At 47.9% G+C, this 12,488-nt stretch overlaps 5 protein-coding genes across 5 annotated transcripts; 3 read left to right on the top strand and 2 right to left on the bottom strand.

The window, feature by feature from the left end:
- The first annotated feature begins 2,784 nt into the window (after positions 1 to 2,784).
- On the top strand, positions 2,785 to 4,128 carry BKA55DRAFT_655495 (uncharacterized protein). Its single transcript, XM_046197421.1, has 2 exons — positions 2,785 to 3,077; positions 3,135 to 4,128. The coding sequence occupies exons 1-2, from the start codon at positions 2,995 to 2,997 to the stop codon at positions 4,120 to 4,122; spliced, it is 1,071 nt and encodes a 356-aa protein (XP_046042655.1). The 5' UTR covers positions 2,785 to 2,994; the 3' UTR covers positions 4,123 to 4,128.
- A 304-nt stretch (positions 4,129 to 4,432) lies between these two features.
- On the bottom strand, positions 4,433 to 5,629 carry BKA55DRAFT_743632 (uncharacterized protein). The gene is made up of 2 exons (XM_046201556.1): positions 5,084 to 5,629; positions 4,433 to 5,025 (listed from the first exon to the last, which is right to left on the bottom strand). Exons 1-2 carry the CDS (start codon positions 5,516 to 5,518, stop codon positions 4,576 to 4,578), a joined length of 885 nt encoding a protein of 294 aa, XP_046042654.1. The 5' UTR covers positions 5,519 to 5,629; the 3' UTR covers positions 4,433 to 4,575.
- A 325-nt stretch (positions 5,630 to 5,954) lies between these two features.
- Positions 5,955 to 7,556, top strand: BKA55DRAFT_667998 (uncharacterized protein). The gene is made up of 4 exons (XM_046197868.1): positions 5,955 to 6,127; positions 6,183 to 6,324; positions 6,375 to 6,910; positions 6,974 to 7,556. The coding sequence occupies exons 2-4, from the start codon at positions 6,200 to 6,202 to the stop codon at positions 7,468 to 7,470; spliced, it is 1,158 nt and encodes a 385-aa protein (XP_046042653.1). The 5' UTR covers positions 5,955 to 6,127; positions 6,183 to 6,199; the 3' UTR covers positions 7,471 to 7,556.
- Positions 7,557 to 8,128: 572 nt separating this feature from the next.
- BKA55DRAFT_584312 (uncharacterized protein) lies at positions 8,129 to 8,783 on the bottom strand. The gene is made up of 2 exons (XM_046194303.1): positions 8,630 to 8,783; positions 8,129 to 8,518 (listed from the first exon to the last, which is right to left on the bottom strand). Exons 1-2 carry the CDS (start codon positions 8,715 to 8,717, stop codon positions 8,289 to 8,291), a joined length of 318 nt encoding a protein of 105 aa, XP_046042652.1. The 5' UTR covers positions 8,718 to 8,783; the 3' UTR covers positions 8,129 to 8,288.
- Positions 8,784 to 8,990: 207 nt separating this feature from the next.
- BKA55DRAFT_697074 (uncharacterized protein) lies at positions 8,991 to 12,488 on the top strand (the record flags this gene model as incomplete). Its single annotated transcript, XM_046200332.1, has 4 exons — positions 8,991 to 10,414; positions 10,487 to 10,619; positions 10,676 to 12,383; positions 12,430 to 12,488. The coding sequence occupies 4 exons, from the start codon at positions 8,991 to 8,993 to the stop codon at positions 12,486 to 12,488; spliced, it is 3,324 nt and encodes a 1,107-aa protein (XP_046042651.1).

The raw sequence follows: 12,488 nt of genomic DNA, 5'->3' as shown, positions 1-12,488 counted from the left end.
GCGTCTTTGGTGTTTTGTTCAACCCAAGGTCACGAATTTGACGGCTCGTCTGTGGCGTATCGTCCGAGCCAAGATAAGGCCTGGGTTCAGGAGTCACTCTTGGGTTGCCGTTTGGCCCATCTTGTTGGATTTCAGGGTGCCGTAACGCTTTCGCACGTGAAATTGGCCAGTTCCCAGTGACCCTCCAGCCAGACAGTATGTTCTTCTTGGTCATTCCAACTCGGCGAGCCTTGGCGTAGGCCCTGATGAAATTGACCTTGTCCATTGGAGCGGAATCAGTCAACGAAGCGAACTTTTCCAACTCTCGTCGATATGCAGCCTTCGACGCATTAAATACTCCATTGTCCAGTGGCTGGAGTCCATGAGAGCAGTGTGCTGGTAGATAGCAGCAATAAACGTTGTTCAAAAAGCACGTGGCCATCCATTCATCCTTCCATCACTCAGCACTGATCTTGAGGTGGGGAAAATAGTGAACATACTGTTGCATGGCTTCCATGACCATCTAAAATGATCAGTCTCGCATCAGAGTCGTCGGCAGGCGTAGTCTGGGGCAGATAAACTCTTTCAAGCCATTCAATGCCTATGTGGTCATCAGTCCACCCGTTGGGCGATGTTATATAATACCAGTCTGCTATCTGCTTGAACTCATCAAGAAACCACTGTTTCTGGAGTTGTTTCCCCTTGAATATTATGCCAGGAACTAAAGCGCGGCCGTCAGCGGTGATAGCTTCGATGAATGAAGTCCAATTCCGAGTTTGTGGTCCCTTGAGAAACGCCTTGCGCTTCGGGTCCGCGCTTCCAACGACCAGGCTATCTAGACCTGAACCCAGAGGGTTAGTCGGCCAAAACTCAAGCATTGACAGGGAATAGAGGTGAATGCTTGCCGAAACCAGTCATAATACCCCCCTCATCAACGTTGACGGTGTTTTCAGGCTTGATCCAACCATATTGGCCCTCCCTGATATCAAAGTACCAATGAACCGCTCTAGGTGTGAAAGAGTCGAACCTCTTGGCTTCTTGACGTCTGCCCATCTTGGTCTTTAGGTCTGCACGGCGATTGATAAACTTGTTCACCCAGTTGCGTCCTAAGTCGGGATGTTCGCCCTGCTGTCTCAGCAGGCCCATGACGCAAGCGCGGATCTGACTGTGGGACGGAGCATAGCCCAAAGACTCCTGACGGAGTATCCAGAAAGCGAGCCTATCCTCTTGGCTCTTGGACAAGCGTCGATAAGGGTGGACCTGCTCTTTCACGGCCCCGCGGCCGTTAAGTCTGTCGATTAGAGTGCTCCGAGGCACTCCCCGTCTCTGAGCGGCTTGAGGAGGTGAAAAACCATTATCAGTAACATCCAATATGGCCTCTGCCATATCTTCCTCTGTGTATTTCCATCGAAGTCTTGACCTAGGCATTTTCATATGTTGTCGCAGATAAAGGCCAAAAAACACAGAAAAGAGCGGTGAAGAACTTGATGATCGAATTAACACTATTTCCATATCACGGTATGCATACATCGCGTACCCCGCACAGCCTTAGAGGGCTACAATCGTTAACTCCAATCATTTCTATAATCAGCAAAGGCATTGTCCTCCAAGTAGCTATTTATTTTGGCCAATATTTGTGTAAGTGAAGTTGATGAGTTTTGGTGAAGCTTTTTTTATTTTGCTTGCCGAAAGAGGGGTTATGCCGAAAGAGGGGTTGTGGATGGTATATTTCTTAATAATAAGTTTAATATATATTAGGCTTAATTAATATAAAAAAGTTATATTAATAGCTAGTAAGCTAGAATCTATAAAAGTGCTAATAAATATGTTTTATATACTTATAATAACTTACTATAATAAGTCAGTACTTATATATAAATTATAAATCTAATTATAAGTCCTATTAAGCGGCTTATAATAAAGATAAGGAAAAAGCATAAGTTATTAATTAATTAGGGGAAATTTATAGGTTTTACGTAACGTAACCGCAAGGATTATAACAGTAGTGGCCAAATCGTCGAGAAGTAGTAGTTAGGGAAGTTTGGTGTAACTAAGGGAAAGGCATTATAGAATATACGGCAAGACTGGGCATAATGCAAGAACCTATTAGGTAGTAACTAAGATATCTAGGGAAGAGAATAATAAGTAGGTTTAATTAATTAAATAGTTTATTATATTTTTATAATAGTTTATCTTTTAAAGGGTAAGATTTCTGGCCTACTTGCTTATTATATATATTAAATAATAATAAAAAATAACTGCTTAAATAAAAGTATATAAAATGCTAGAAAAATAAAACTATTACTATATTAAAGTAATATATATATATAATATCTTATTAAGTTTTAATTAAAGTTAATGGTTTTTGCAAGAGGGGGCGAAAACGCTATTTTGTATGGGATTTGGAGGTGCGATATTCGCTTATCATACACGTTATTCGGCATTTTCATGCTGTTGAGAGGTGGCCACTTAAGGGTCGTGGGCCTTATTCGGCGCTACAATTAACCCCTCCCACCCCAACTCCCCTACTTTCTTGAGCAGCCCTCGATGGCGCCGCCATATTCCCACATCAAGGCCAGTGCTGAAAGCGATAGCCTATGAAGCGGTTAATCGTGCTAGCAGAAAGTTACGGTCGCCTGCAAGCCTTGCTGACTCTCGTGCTGGGCTTTAACGTCCGACCGTTCTCAAGAACGCACACGCCATACTGTGAAGGAGGTATTCATCTACATGTTGAAAACCGCCACCCCCTTCAGTGGATGATGGAGCCTCTGTCTCCTGGATCCTGTCTCTTGTGTCTCTTTGCCGAGCTTGCTCGCTCTTCAAACCTGCTTTTGACTTTAAGCATGGGGGATCATGCAAATTGATCTTGTGTCAAGCAATCGAGTTAGCTGACTGAGCATTACTACCTTTATTTCTTTCCCATTGTCTTACTTTCCAGTCACTCATCTTTTTTCTCTTAAATCCTGCTGTTAATTGTTTCTTGTTTTTCCTGTAGCTCTTTTATCACCGGGCACCATGTTCGCCGCTCCGCACCGACTCGTCGCGTGGCTATCGCCCAGAGCTCTTCGGATTCCAGTCGCAATAGCAACATTTGTTGGGTGAGCCCATGAGCTAGAGAAACAAGAACATGGCAGAAACTGATCATGGCCGAACAGAATCCTCGTCTTCGTAACAGCAGCTTCTCTCCCGCAACCGACGCTTCCGAAGATCAAACTCACATACGCCAATGAGACCATCTACAACGAGTCCAAGGTCGCTCTCCTCATCGAGAACCGGCCGCAGCCCATCATAGCCCCCCTGATGCTCCAGTTCATGTACGCGATGCCGCCCGACTGGCGCTTTCGCTTCATGGGCTCCGACGAGTCTGTGGCTTGGGTAAACCAATCTGCCGCCATCCGTGAGCAGGTCAAGGCGGGCAAGCTTGACTTGACGTATATCCCCTCTAACATGAGCACCGCCGGCCAGGAGATGATCAGCCGCTTCTTGACGACCCTCTGGCTCTACGAAACGGTGCTGCAGCCTGCGGAGTTCCTGCTCGTCTTCCAGACAGACTCGATAATCTGCGCTAACAGCAAGCACATCGTGGACGACTATCTCAACTACGACTGGGTCGGTGCACCCTGGAACCCCTCAGGACGCTGGGGCGGAAACGGCGGACTTTCACTCCGTCGCGTGAGCAGCATCATCGACGTCCTCCGCAACCAGCGCCGCATCGACGGTACCCAGCCCGAAGACGTCTGGCTCTCTGAACGCCTGGGCGACCACAACACTGGCCTCGTCGCCAACGGTTCCGTGTCGACGACCTTCTCGGGCGAGACGCACAGGGGCATCGGCGAGATTGTCCCGCCGCCGGAATGCGACGGCGAGTATGACGATGAGGAAGAGTGCGTGTACGAGAGCATGCTCAAGAAGATCTCGGAGCCGGGGCGCCCGGGGGAGTGGGTAATGGGGCTTGATGACTGGCGGGATCAATGTTATGAGCCGATGGGGTATCACATCGGCGGCGCGAACCAGATGCATGGTACAGTCTGGGGTACCAAGCAGAAGAGGGATCATATCTACACGTATTGCCCCGAGGCGAGGATGATCTTGAAGATGGATTTTGCGGATTATGTGCCGGGCGCTTGTAAAGAGTCCTGGTAAATAGGGTATACAGGAGTTTAATTGCAATTATTTTCAAGATTGTTATCTTGTCAACGAGAAGTGAGACTATCACCTATACTAAGGGGGGCTCTAATTCGCCCATCCCTGCCTGTCGTACCTCCAGGTTAGGGAACGGGGGGTTAAGTTGCAAAAAGTGGATTAATTTGCAGAACACTGGTTCTTTGGTGGGTGCTATACTAAATTTGAGGTACCTTGATTTTCAATGCCTTTTTATTGGACTAATACGAACGTACCCCTTCAAGCACCTTGGCGGGGAGTTGCACTGTAAATAAACCCAATTTTCGCCACTGAACACGCCAACCCCCCCTTATGACGTGGGGCCATTAATTCATGTGATTGGCATGTGATGGGTTAATATTATTCTACTGATTTGAACTATTTTGGGATATCCGAGAAAAAAATACTATGTCAATACGAGACAACTGTTGTTCGTTATTGAATACCAGCAGCCTTCATCCTCTCAAAGCACTGCCTGTAAGCATCATGAACCTCAGGCACCTCATACTCATACTCCTTAAGCTTGTTCACCAGCTTGGTAGTGTCGAGCTTGCAGTTGCTCCGCCCGGCTTTGATGACCTTGGACTGTTCCTCGAGGCTAAAGTTCTTCCACGTGTAGTCCGGGCGGACAATCTCTTTGAACAGGCTGAGCACCTCATTGTGCGAGATGGCGCCCGGGTTGGTGAAGTTGTAGACGCCCGTCTCGCGGTGCTCGGCGAGCAGGATGGACGAGGGGAGGAGATCGTGGAGGATGCTGTTGCTGTTGGGGATATCGACGACGCGGTCGTACTTGACGATCTTGGTGACAAAGTTACGGGGGTGGAGGTCGTCGCTGACGGGCATGCGGAAACGGAGGATGAGGATGCCGTCGTAGCATGCCAGGATCTGTGAAGCTAGGTCAGACAATTGTCGTGCCATCTTGATATAGATCAGGGATACTTGCAGGCTCAACATGGCCCTTGGTCATGGAGTAGAAGCTTCTAGTAAAGTTAGGAGCATCCTCCTCCTTGAAGCCAGGGCCGCCTATGGGATGAGCCTCGTTATACTGGTAGATGCACCCGGTCGCAAAGATGGTGCAATGAATACCTCGTTGTGCACACTGATCCGCGAGCGTCAGAGTGCCGATCACGTTGGAGCGGACCGTCTGCGCCTTATTATCCTCGCACCAGTCGACGTTGGGTCGACCGGTGCAGCCGGCAGCGTTCAGGACGTGGGTGGGCTTGATCTTCTCAAGCTCCTGGGCGACGCCGGCGGTGTCTTCCATGCGGACAGAGGTGGTGAAGACTTCCTTGCGTTGCTTCTCGAGGAGGTCCTTGAGGTGGCCGGCGACCCAGCCCTTGCCTCCCCAGATGAGGAAGCGGTTGTTGGTAGAAGACATGGTGAGGTGTAGGTGTTGGATACAGACAATTGAGTGAGTGAGCGAGAGAGTTGCTATCCAAAATCGGAGAGCTATTGTCAAGTGGCGATGACGGGAAGCAGACTGTTCGAGCTGAAGCAGATCCAGAGCAGAGTTCGGGAGACCTTTTCCTTGTTCTTAGCCGCAGCTTTAGAACAAGCCACCACTTGGTTCACCACCCCCGCCATCAATTGCCACGCCCCTACTTGTCCCCTCCAATCGGCGACGGTCTTCAGGAAACACCCCCGTCTTTCGATACGTCGCACACGGGAGTTTATTCTTTTATTAGAAAGTGGTTGAAACTAACGTAGGGGTGATCAATAGGTGAATCAATAGACCCACCAAGAACCGCTAATCGCAGCCAGCCCACTAAGCAGGAGGTACTCTGCAGTTTTAAGTATTTGCTAAAGTTTCATGGGTCGAGTCTGCCATGATTCTCTTCCCGTCTGGCCTCAAGCTTCTATCCAAGCTAGTATTGAATCCCCTGCTAGCTCTCCTTGATTGTTCTTTTTTTCTTGTCTCTGCTTCGGGCTCAACAAAGGTTTCGTCTCGAGTTATCCATTACCAGGGAATACCTTCAACGGTCGCATCGTGAGTCAATACACAACGATAGGATCTGAGCCAAGTGGCTAACATTTTCATTTAGCATCCACAGAACTCGACATGCGGTACAACTTTCTCCAAGACGCCGACATATGGCAAGATGCGCCCATCTTGACGGGCAGCACGAAGTTTGAGCCACATCCAGATGTCAAGAACATCATGGTCACCGGTGGAGCAGGCTTCATGTAGGCACAAGTCCAAGCTGGAATTCTGATGCTAATGCAAATGCAAACAGTGCTTCCTGGCTGGTCCGACATCTTACTCTCACGTATCCCGACGCATACAATATCGTCTCCTTCGATAAGCTTGACTACTGCGCCTCCCTTAATAACACCCGGGCCCTTAACGAGAAGCGCAACTTTAGCTTCTATCAGGGTGACATCACTAATCCGGTCGAGGTCGTCGACTGCCTCGAGCGATACAACATTGACACCATCTTCCACTTTGCCGCTCAATCCCACGTCGACCTGAGCTTTGGCAACTCATATAGCTTCACCCACACCAATGTCTATGGAACTCATGTCCTGTTGGAGAGCTCCAGGAAGGTTGGTATCAAGCGCCTGATCCACGTCTCCACTGATGAGGTCTATGGGGCGGTGAACGATGATGACGATGATCTGCTCGAGGCCAGTATCCTTGCGCCCACTAACCCCTATGCTGCTAGCAAGGCCGCTGCCGAGATGCTCGTGAATTCCTACCAGAGGAGCTTCAAGCTTCCTGTTATTGTCGTTCGGAGTAATAACATCTACGGACCACACCAGTTCCCCGAAAGTAAGTACCTCTTGTCGATTACAGAAGGGTGTCAAGCTGACTCGAATTCTTCCTCCTCTACAGAGATCATCCCCAAGTTTTCCTTGCTGCTTCACCGAGGCCAGCCCGTGGTCCTTCACGGAGACGGCAGCCCAACCCGCCGCTACCTCTTTGCAGGAGACGCCGCCGACGCCTTCGACACCATCCTGCACAAGGGCGAGATGGGCCATATATACAACGTCGGCTCCTGCGACGAAATCTCCAACATCACGCTCTGCCTTAAGCTCCTCGCCGAGATAGGCATCGACGACCAGAACACGGCCGAGTTCAAGAAGTGGGTCAAGTATACCCACGACCGCCCCTTTAACGACCACAGATACGCCGTCGATGCTACGAAACTGAAGCAGCTGGGCTGGACGCAACAGACGAGCTTTGAGAAGGGCCTGAAGCTTACGGTGGATTGGTACAAGCGGTTTGGCGAGAAGTGGTGGGGTGACATCTCGGCCGTGTTGAGCCCGTTCCCGCTCGTTGTGAACAAGAATATGAAATCGGATAACGAACCTATCAGGGATTCGCCATGAGTGGTGTACTGCAGAAGGTAGAGTGAGATACCCCGGAGGATTTGTATTATTGGATGAGCATCGGTGTCTGTTGGGTATACTTCTTAATACCGTGTGGCATGAGATGTTACGTTTTACAAACTGGCTTCATCTAGGACTTTGCCTTGAGATTGAATTGCTAGTGATATCTACAAGTCTCGAAGTCTGTTCACTAACGTCTTGTCCCATTCAGGCAAACATAAGTCGTGGAGGTGAATACAGTCTTTAGAGGTGTTTCCGGGCTTCCTGGGTTTTATCTCCAGATCTTGAAAAGTATAACGAAGGATGGAGTTATGATAGCAACTAATTTCATATCTCAGCAGTACTCTGTCGTTTATCCATTGTGAACTTTTACTTTCTGTCCGTATTGGAAGCCACGTCAATGGCATCTTCTCAACCTTCCTATTGCTGGGAGCTATTGTCTGTCTTTCTTGCTTTTCTTCGGCCTCGGGGTCGTAGCACTAACATTGGTTGTGTATCTGCTTTAATAAAGTTGGTCTGACTACTCTCAATCGTGTTCTCCTCGGCTCCTCCGTTATGGTACCTGGCCGCCAACTCTTGTCGAGTAACTGCTGGTGCTGGTGCTCATGCTTTGTCGGCCCTATGTATTATTCGCAGGCAATTTAACTTAAATCGTTCACTAAAACGGGGTCGTAGAGTTAACAGATTTAGCTTTTATAGCTTTAGCTTAAGTCAACTCACCCAACAACGCACCACCCCCACAACACGCCACTCCAAAAATCGCATCTCATTCTTCCTACGGTCCTAGTAAATACAAGAATTGCCAACCCGGTATTAATCTACGTGCTTTCAAAGTCAGGATTTCTCACCTCAATACAATCCTCTGCTTCGCTAGATTTTTCTGACCCCGAATCGCTCAATGTTGAACCTTCCAGGTCCGAATGAATATCGCTTTCTCCACCACCCTCTGCAGCCAACCTTGCCTTCTCTGTCTGGACCTCATGCAACTCAACGAAGTCCTTGTTCGGATCAGGAATAACTCTACGTCGTTTTTGAGGTCTTGCCTTTTCTAAAGCATAAGTCTGATGGTCAGTTTGAACTTCTGCAGCTGTCAATTTGACGATATTATCGTCAAGTGCCTTTCCAACCTTCCGAAACAACAAACGCGCTGCAGACTGACCAAATGCTGGATCAACAGCCATAAGTGACCGCTTGAGTTTGACAAGGTCTCGGGAACTTTTCGGCGTCTGAACATCTACCGCACTCATTTTTTGAGCAAAATCTGGTGCAGGTGGCGTTGGAAATGCTGATGTAGGTGCGTTATTTCAGGTCTGTGTCAGGTATTGAGAGTCCGAGGCTCCAAGCCTTGTTGGTGTTAGTCCAAGGTCATGTGGCCTCAGAGCGCTTTCTTATGATTGGATGTACCCTTCTTTCCCCTTTGCTCCCCCTCTTTCTGATGTTCAGCCGCAATTTCAATCTGTCATCATTCTTTTATATCCCTCTTAACCGCGTGGTCATAATCATCAGCTACCCATAACCCAATGGAGAACTCTTCCACCTCCGTGCAGTCTTTGACAGCACGTGGCTCTTCCAGAGTGCATGTCGGCAATAGCTATAATACAACGAACCACTACCACGACAAGTCTGATCAAGATAAAACCAATAAATACGTGGAGGCACTTCGCTCCACTGATCCTCGCGAGGACAAAGTCCGGATTGAGCAGACAAATGGTGGTCTACTAAAGGATTCGTATGTATGGATACTGGAGAACCCCGAGTTCCTCTCATGGCGCGATAACCAGCACTGCCGGCTCTTGTGGATCAGAGGAGACCCTGGCAAAGGGAAGACGATGCTCCTGTCAGGTATAATCAACGAGCTACAACCTTCCACAAGACTTGAAAGCCCAAAGAATCACATCTCGCTATCATATTTCTTTTGCCAAGCCACAAACTCTGGTCTTAACAACTATACATCGATACTACAAGGGTTGATCTACCTATTGGTCACTCAACAACCACCCCTCCTTTCTCATTTGCAAGACAAGCACGGGTATGATATGACCCATTGGAACTCTAGGGTTACACTGGAAGACGTTTTTCGCAAAATCTTGGCTGATCCAGTCACCGGGGAGATATATTTGGTTGTTGATGCACTGGACGAGTGCATCGAAAACCTTCCCTTGCTCCTTGCATTGATATCTAGCACATACTCTCATGCGAAGTGGATTGTGAGCAGCCGCAACCGCTGCGAAATCGAGGAGCTTTTAGAACCATCTACATCAAAACTCGCAGTCTCTCTAGAGCTCTATGAGCTGTCTGTTTCTAAAGCCGTAGACATTTACATCAGCTACCGAGTTCGCCAATTAACCGACATCAAGAAGCTCAAAGACAAAGTGGCGCGACAAATCTATGATTACCTGTCGGAGCACGCCCATGGTACCTTTCTATGGGTGGCCTTGGTATGTCAACAGTTAGAAAGATGCCGGCCTTGGGAGATGAGCAATAACTTGCGGCGATTCCCCAAAGGCCTCAACCAGCTTTACGCCCGAATGATGGACCAAATCGGCATGTCTGATAGCTCTGAGCTCTATATCAGACTTCTTGCCATTGCATCAACTGTTTTTCGCCCTATCACCTTTTCTGAGCTAATAGCTATGGGGGACTTGGAGTTGGATGAGGAAACGCTTCCAGATGTTGTAGCCGAGTGTGGCTCTTTTCTGACGACAAAAGAGAAAACGGTCGTCCTCATCCACCAGTCCGCTAAAGACTTTCTTCTCACAGAGTCAGAGTCAACCATACGACTTTTCCAGTCTGGCCTTGCGCAACATCATTACAACCTCTTTGAAAGGTGCATCATCATCCTAAAAAGGCTTCATAAGGATATGTACCGTTTGGTCTATCCTGGAGTATCACTAGGTGAAGCTTTCAATAATTGCCCTAAACCGGATCCTTTAGATGATCTAAAGTATGCATGTGTTTTCTAGGTCGATCATTTACAAGAATCGTACCAACTCCTTACCAACGATGTGAAAGAAAGTGAATTCCCCGGCATTGAGATTGCATATAATTTCATTGCTGAGAAATTCTTATTCTGGGTGGAAGCACTTAGTCTCTGCCAAAACCTATCAGTGACAGCGAAAGGTCTACTTCTTCTCAAGAGGCTACCAGCGGTATGTTTATTGTCCCAATGGACGTTATTAAACTGACTCTGATGACTGTTGAATAGCCAGCCAATCTTCAACCAGACCATATAGCCCTGACTGAGGATGCCCTCGGATTCTTCTACTTGTTCAGCCCCGTGATTAAGGACTACCCACTACAGACATATGCGTCTGGTCTACTTTTCAGCCCAAAGGACAGCCTCCTCCGCCACCGATTCGAAACATACACACCAGATATCTTTACCAAAGTCCCTGAGATAGATGACAATTGGAGCCCATTCTTGGGATTTTTCGATTTTCCAGAGGAATCTTTTGGAATTGCCACTACGAAGTTCTCGTCTACTAGTCATGTACTCGTTGTAGCTACATTCGATGAACAATCGATCATATGGCAAGTCAGCGAAGATCCTGTCCCGGAAATAAGAAAGCACGAGAATACAGCATGGCCAACACCGTCACCATGCGGGAAGTGGCTGGCCGCTATTACTACGCAACATTCGGATGAGACGAATGAAGCTGTACTTGAAGCTCGTGACTTGAGCTTGAACAGGACCATTTGGACTAGGGAGCTTGGCAATCGCAAAGTTCAAAGCATGGAGATTTCTCCCGACAGTCAATGGCTTGCAGTATTATTTCAAGAAGAGCTGGAGCTCTATGATCTCAAAGCAGGCATATATCGAGTATGGCCACTTGAACTGGACCATGAAGGCGATTGTTTGATGTCCTTCTCATCAGATTGTGCCTTGATTGCGTTCGCACCTGTATATAAGTCACCTGCTATTCAGGTCCTGGATCTACATACGGGTACGCAATACAAGAACGATCATCCCAAGATGGAAAGCATAATGGTAGAATTCGTTCCCAATACGCACTCGCTCCTGTTTCGCTCTGACGAAAAGACTGTCCATGTATGGCACGTTTTCGAGCAAAAGTATGAAGAGTGGGGTCACTTCGAACATGTCGTTCACTGCCTAGCCTTCTCGCACTCCGAGTCGTGGGTAGCTATAGGAGGTCGTAATCGGCTTTTCCTGTATGATCGCGCTCAGCGAACTCTACTGAGAGAGCTTAAAGTGCCAACTGGGCCGACTCTGGAAAAGATCGCTGTTTCTTTTGATGATAAAAAAATTGCCGTCTGTAATCGGCAAGAGATTTGGGTCATAGACGTTCCTGCCCTTTTCGCTGGTAACCCTCGTTCTGGTCAAAAGTCTCGAGAAGGATTTCAGATCTCTGATGATGGGCGGTTGATAGCTTACAAGCTCGGTATGAAGATTGAGATATGGGACGCAATAACAAGCAAAATCTTAACATCGTTGGACATTGGTGATAAGTTTCATGCACTTCATGGAAGCGTCGAGATTAAAGCATTTTCACCTAAGGGTCGGCATTTGGCATTCCATGGCGCTTCATCAATCTTTGCATGGGATCTTGCCACTACTCACTGTCGACAACTGTCGGTACCCCGTACCCTCTGGAAACAAATGGCGATTTCTGACGGGAACGGTAATGATGGTTACTGGGTGGCTATGGAGGAAACCAAGGGCATCGTTTCTGCATGGGATGTCATGACAGGGAAACATAAGAGATCCTTTGAACATTATGATGGTAGACTTGGTGACCTACTGGAAGCTGTTGCAATAGCCTTTACCAACAGCCGATTAGGAGTTCTATGGCGCCTAGACTGGTTGGACTCCAAAGTTCCCGATGGCACGTTCCTCCTATACAACGTCGAGACTGGCGAACAGCTCTTTCGAGTTGATATACCGACTTCCCATGGTTTTGGTGGGAATTTCGGAAGCCTCCATCTCTCTAACAGTGGAAGGTTGGCTATATACAAGTCTTCCTGGGACGGAAAATCGGTTATATGGGATTGGAGAGTAG

The sequence above is a fragment of the Fusarium redolens genome (genome assembly GCF_020744475.1).
Source record: "Fusarium redolens strain MPI-CAGE-AT-0023 chromosome Unknown BKA55scaffold_25, whole genome shotgun sequence".
NCBI classification, from domain to species: Eukaryota; Fungi; Ascomycota; class Sordariomycetes; order Hypocreales; family Nectriaceae; genus Fusarium; species Fusarium redolens.
This window is presented reverse-complemented; position numbering and strand designations above follow the sequence as displayed.

What these genes read in the sequence shown, in the direction of transcription:
- BKA55DRAFT_655495 (XM_046197421.1), top strand. Translation starts at nt 2,995, where the DNA reads ATGTTCGCCGCTCCGCACCGACTCGTCGCGTGGCTATCGCCCAGAGCT. An exon ending in GCAATAGCAACATTTGTTGG is followed by an intron (nt 3,078 to 3,134) that starts GTGAGCCCATGA and finishes ATGGCCGAACAG; the next exon opens with AATCCTCGTCTTCGTAACAG.
- BKA55DRAFT_743632 (XM_046201556.1), bottom strand. Translation starts at nt 5,518, where the DNA reads ATGTCTTCTACCAACAACCGCTTCCTCATCTGGGGAGGCAAGGGCTGG. An exon ending in CCAAGGGCCATGTTGAGCCT is followed by an intron (nt 5,026 to 5,083) that starts GCAAGTATCCCT and finishes CTAGCTTCACAG; the next exon opens with ATCCTGGCATGCTACGACGG.
- BKA55DRAFT_667998 (XM_046197868.1), top strand. Translation starts at nt 6,200, where the DNA reads ATGCGGTACAACTTTCTCCAAGACGCCGACATATGGCAAGATGCGCCC. An exon ending in ACCGGTGGAGCAGGCTTCAT is followed by an intron (nt 6,325 to 6,374) that starts GTAGGCACAAGT and finishes AAATGCAAACAG; the next exon opens with TGCTTCCTGGCTGGTCCGAC. An exon ending in ACCACACCAGTTCCCCGAAA is followed by an intron (nt 6,911 to 6,973) that starts GTAAGTACCTCT and finishes CCTCCTCTACAG; the next exon opens with AGATCATCCCCAAGTTTTCC.
- BKA55DRAFT_584312 (XM_046194303.1), bottom strand. Translation starts at nt 8,717, where the DNA reads ATGAGTGCGGTAGATGTTCAGACGCCGAAAAGTTCCCGAGACCTTGTC. An exon ending in GGCTGTTGATCCAGCATTTG is followed by an intron (nt 8,519 to 8,629) that starts GTCAGTCTGCAG and finishes CTTATGCTTTAG; the next exon opens with AAAAGGCAAGACCTCAAAAA.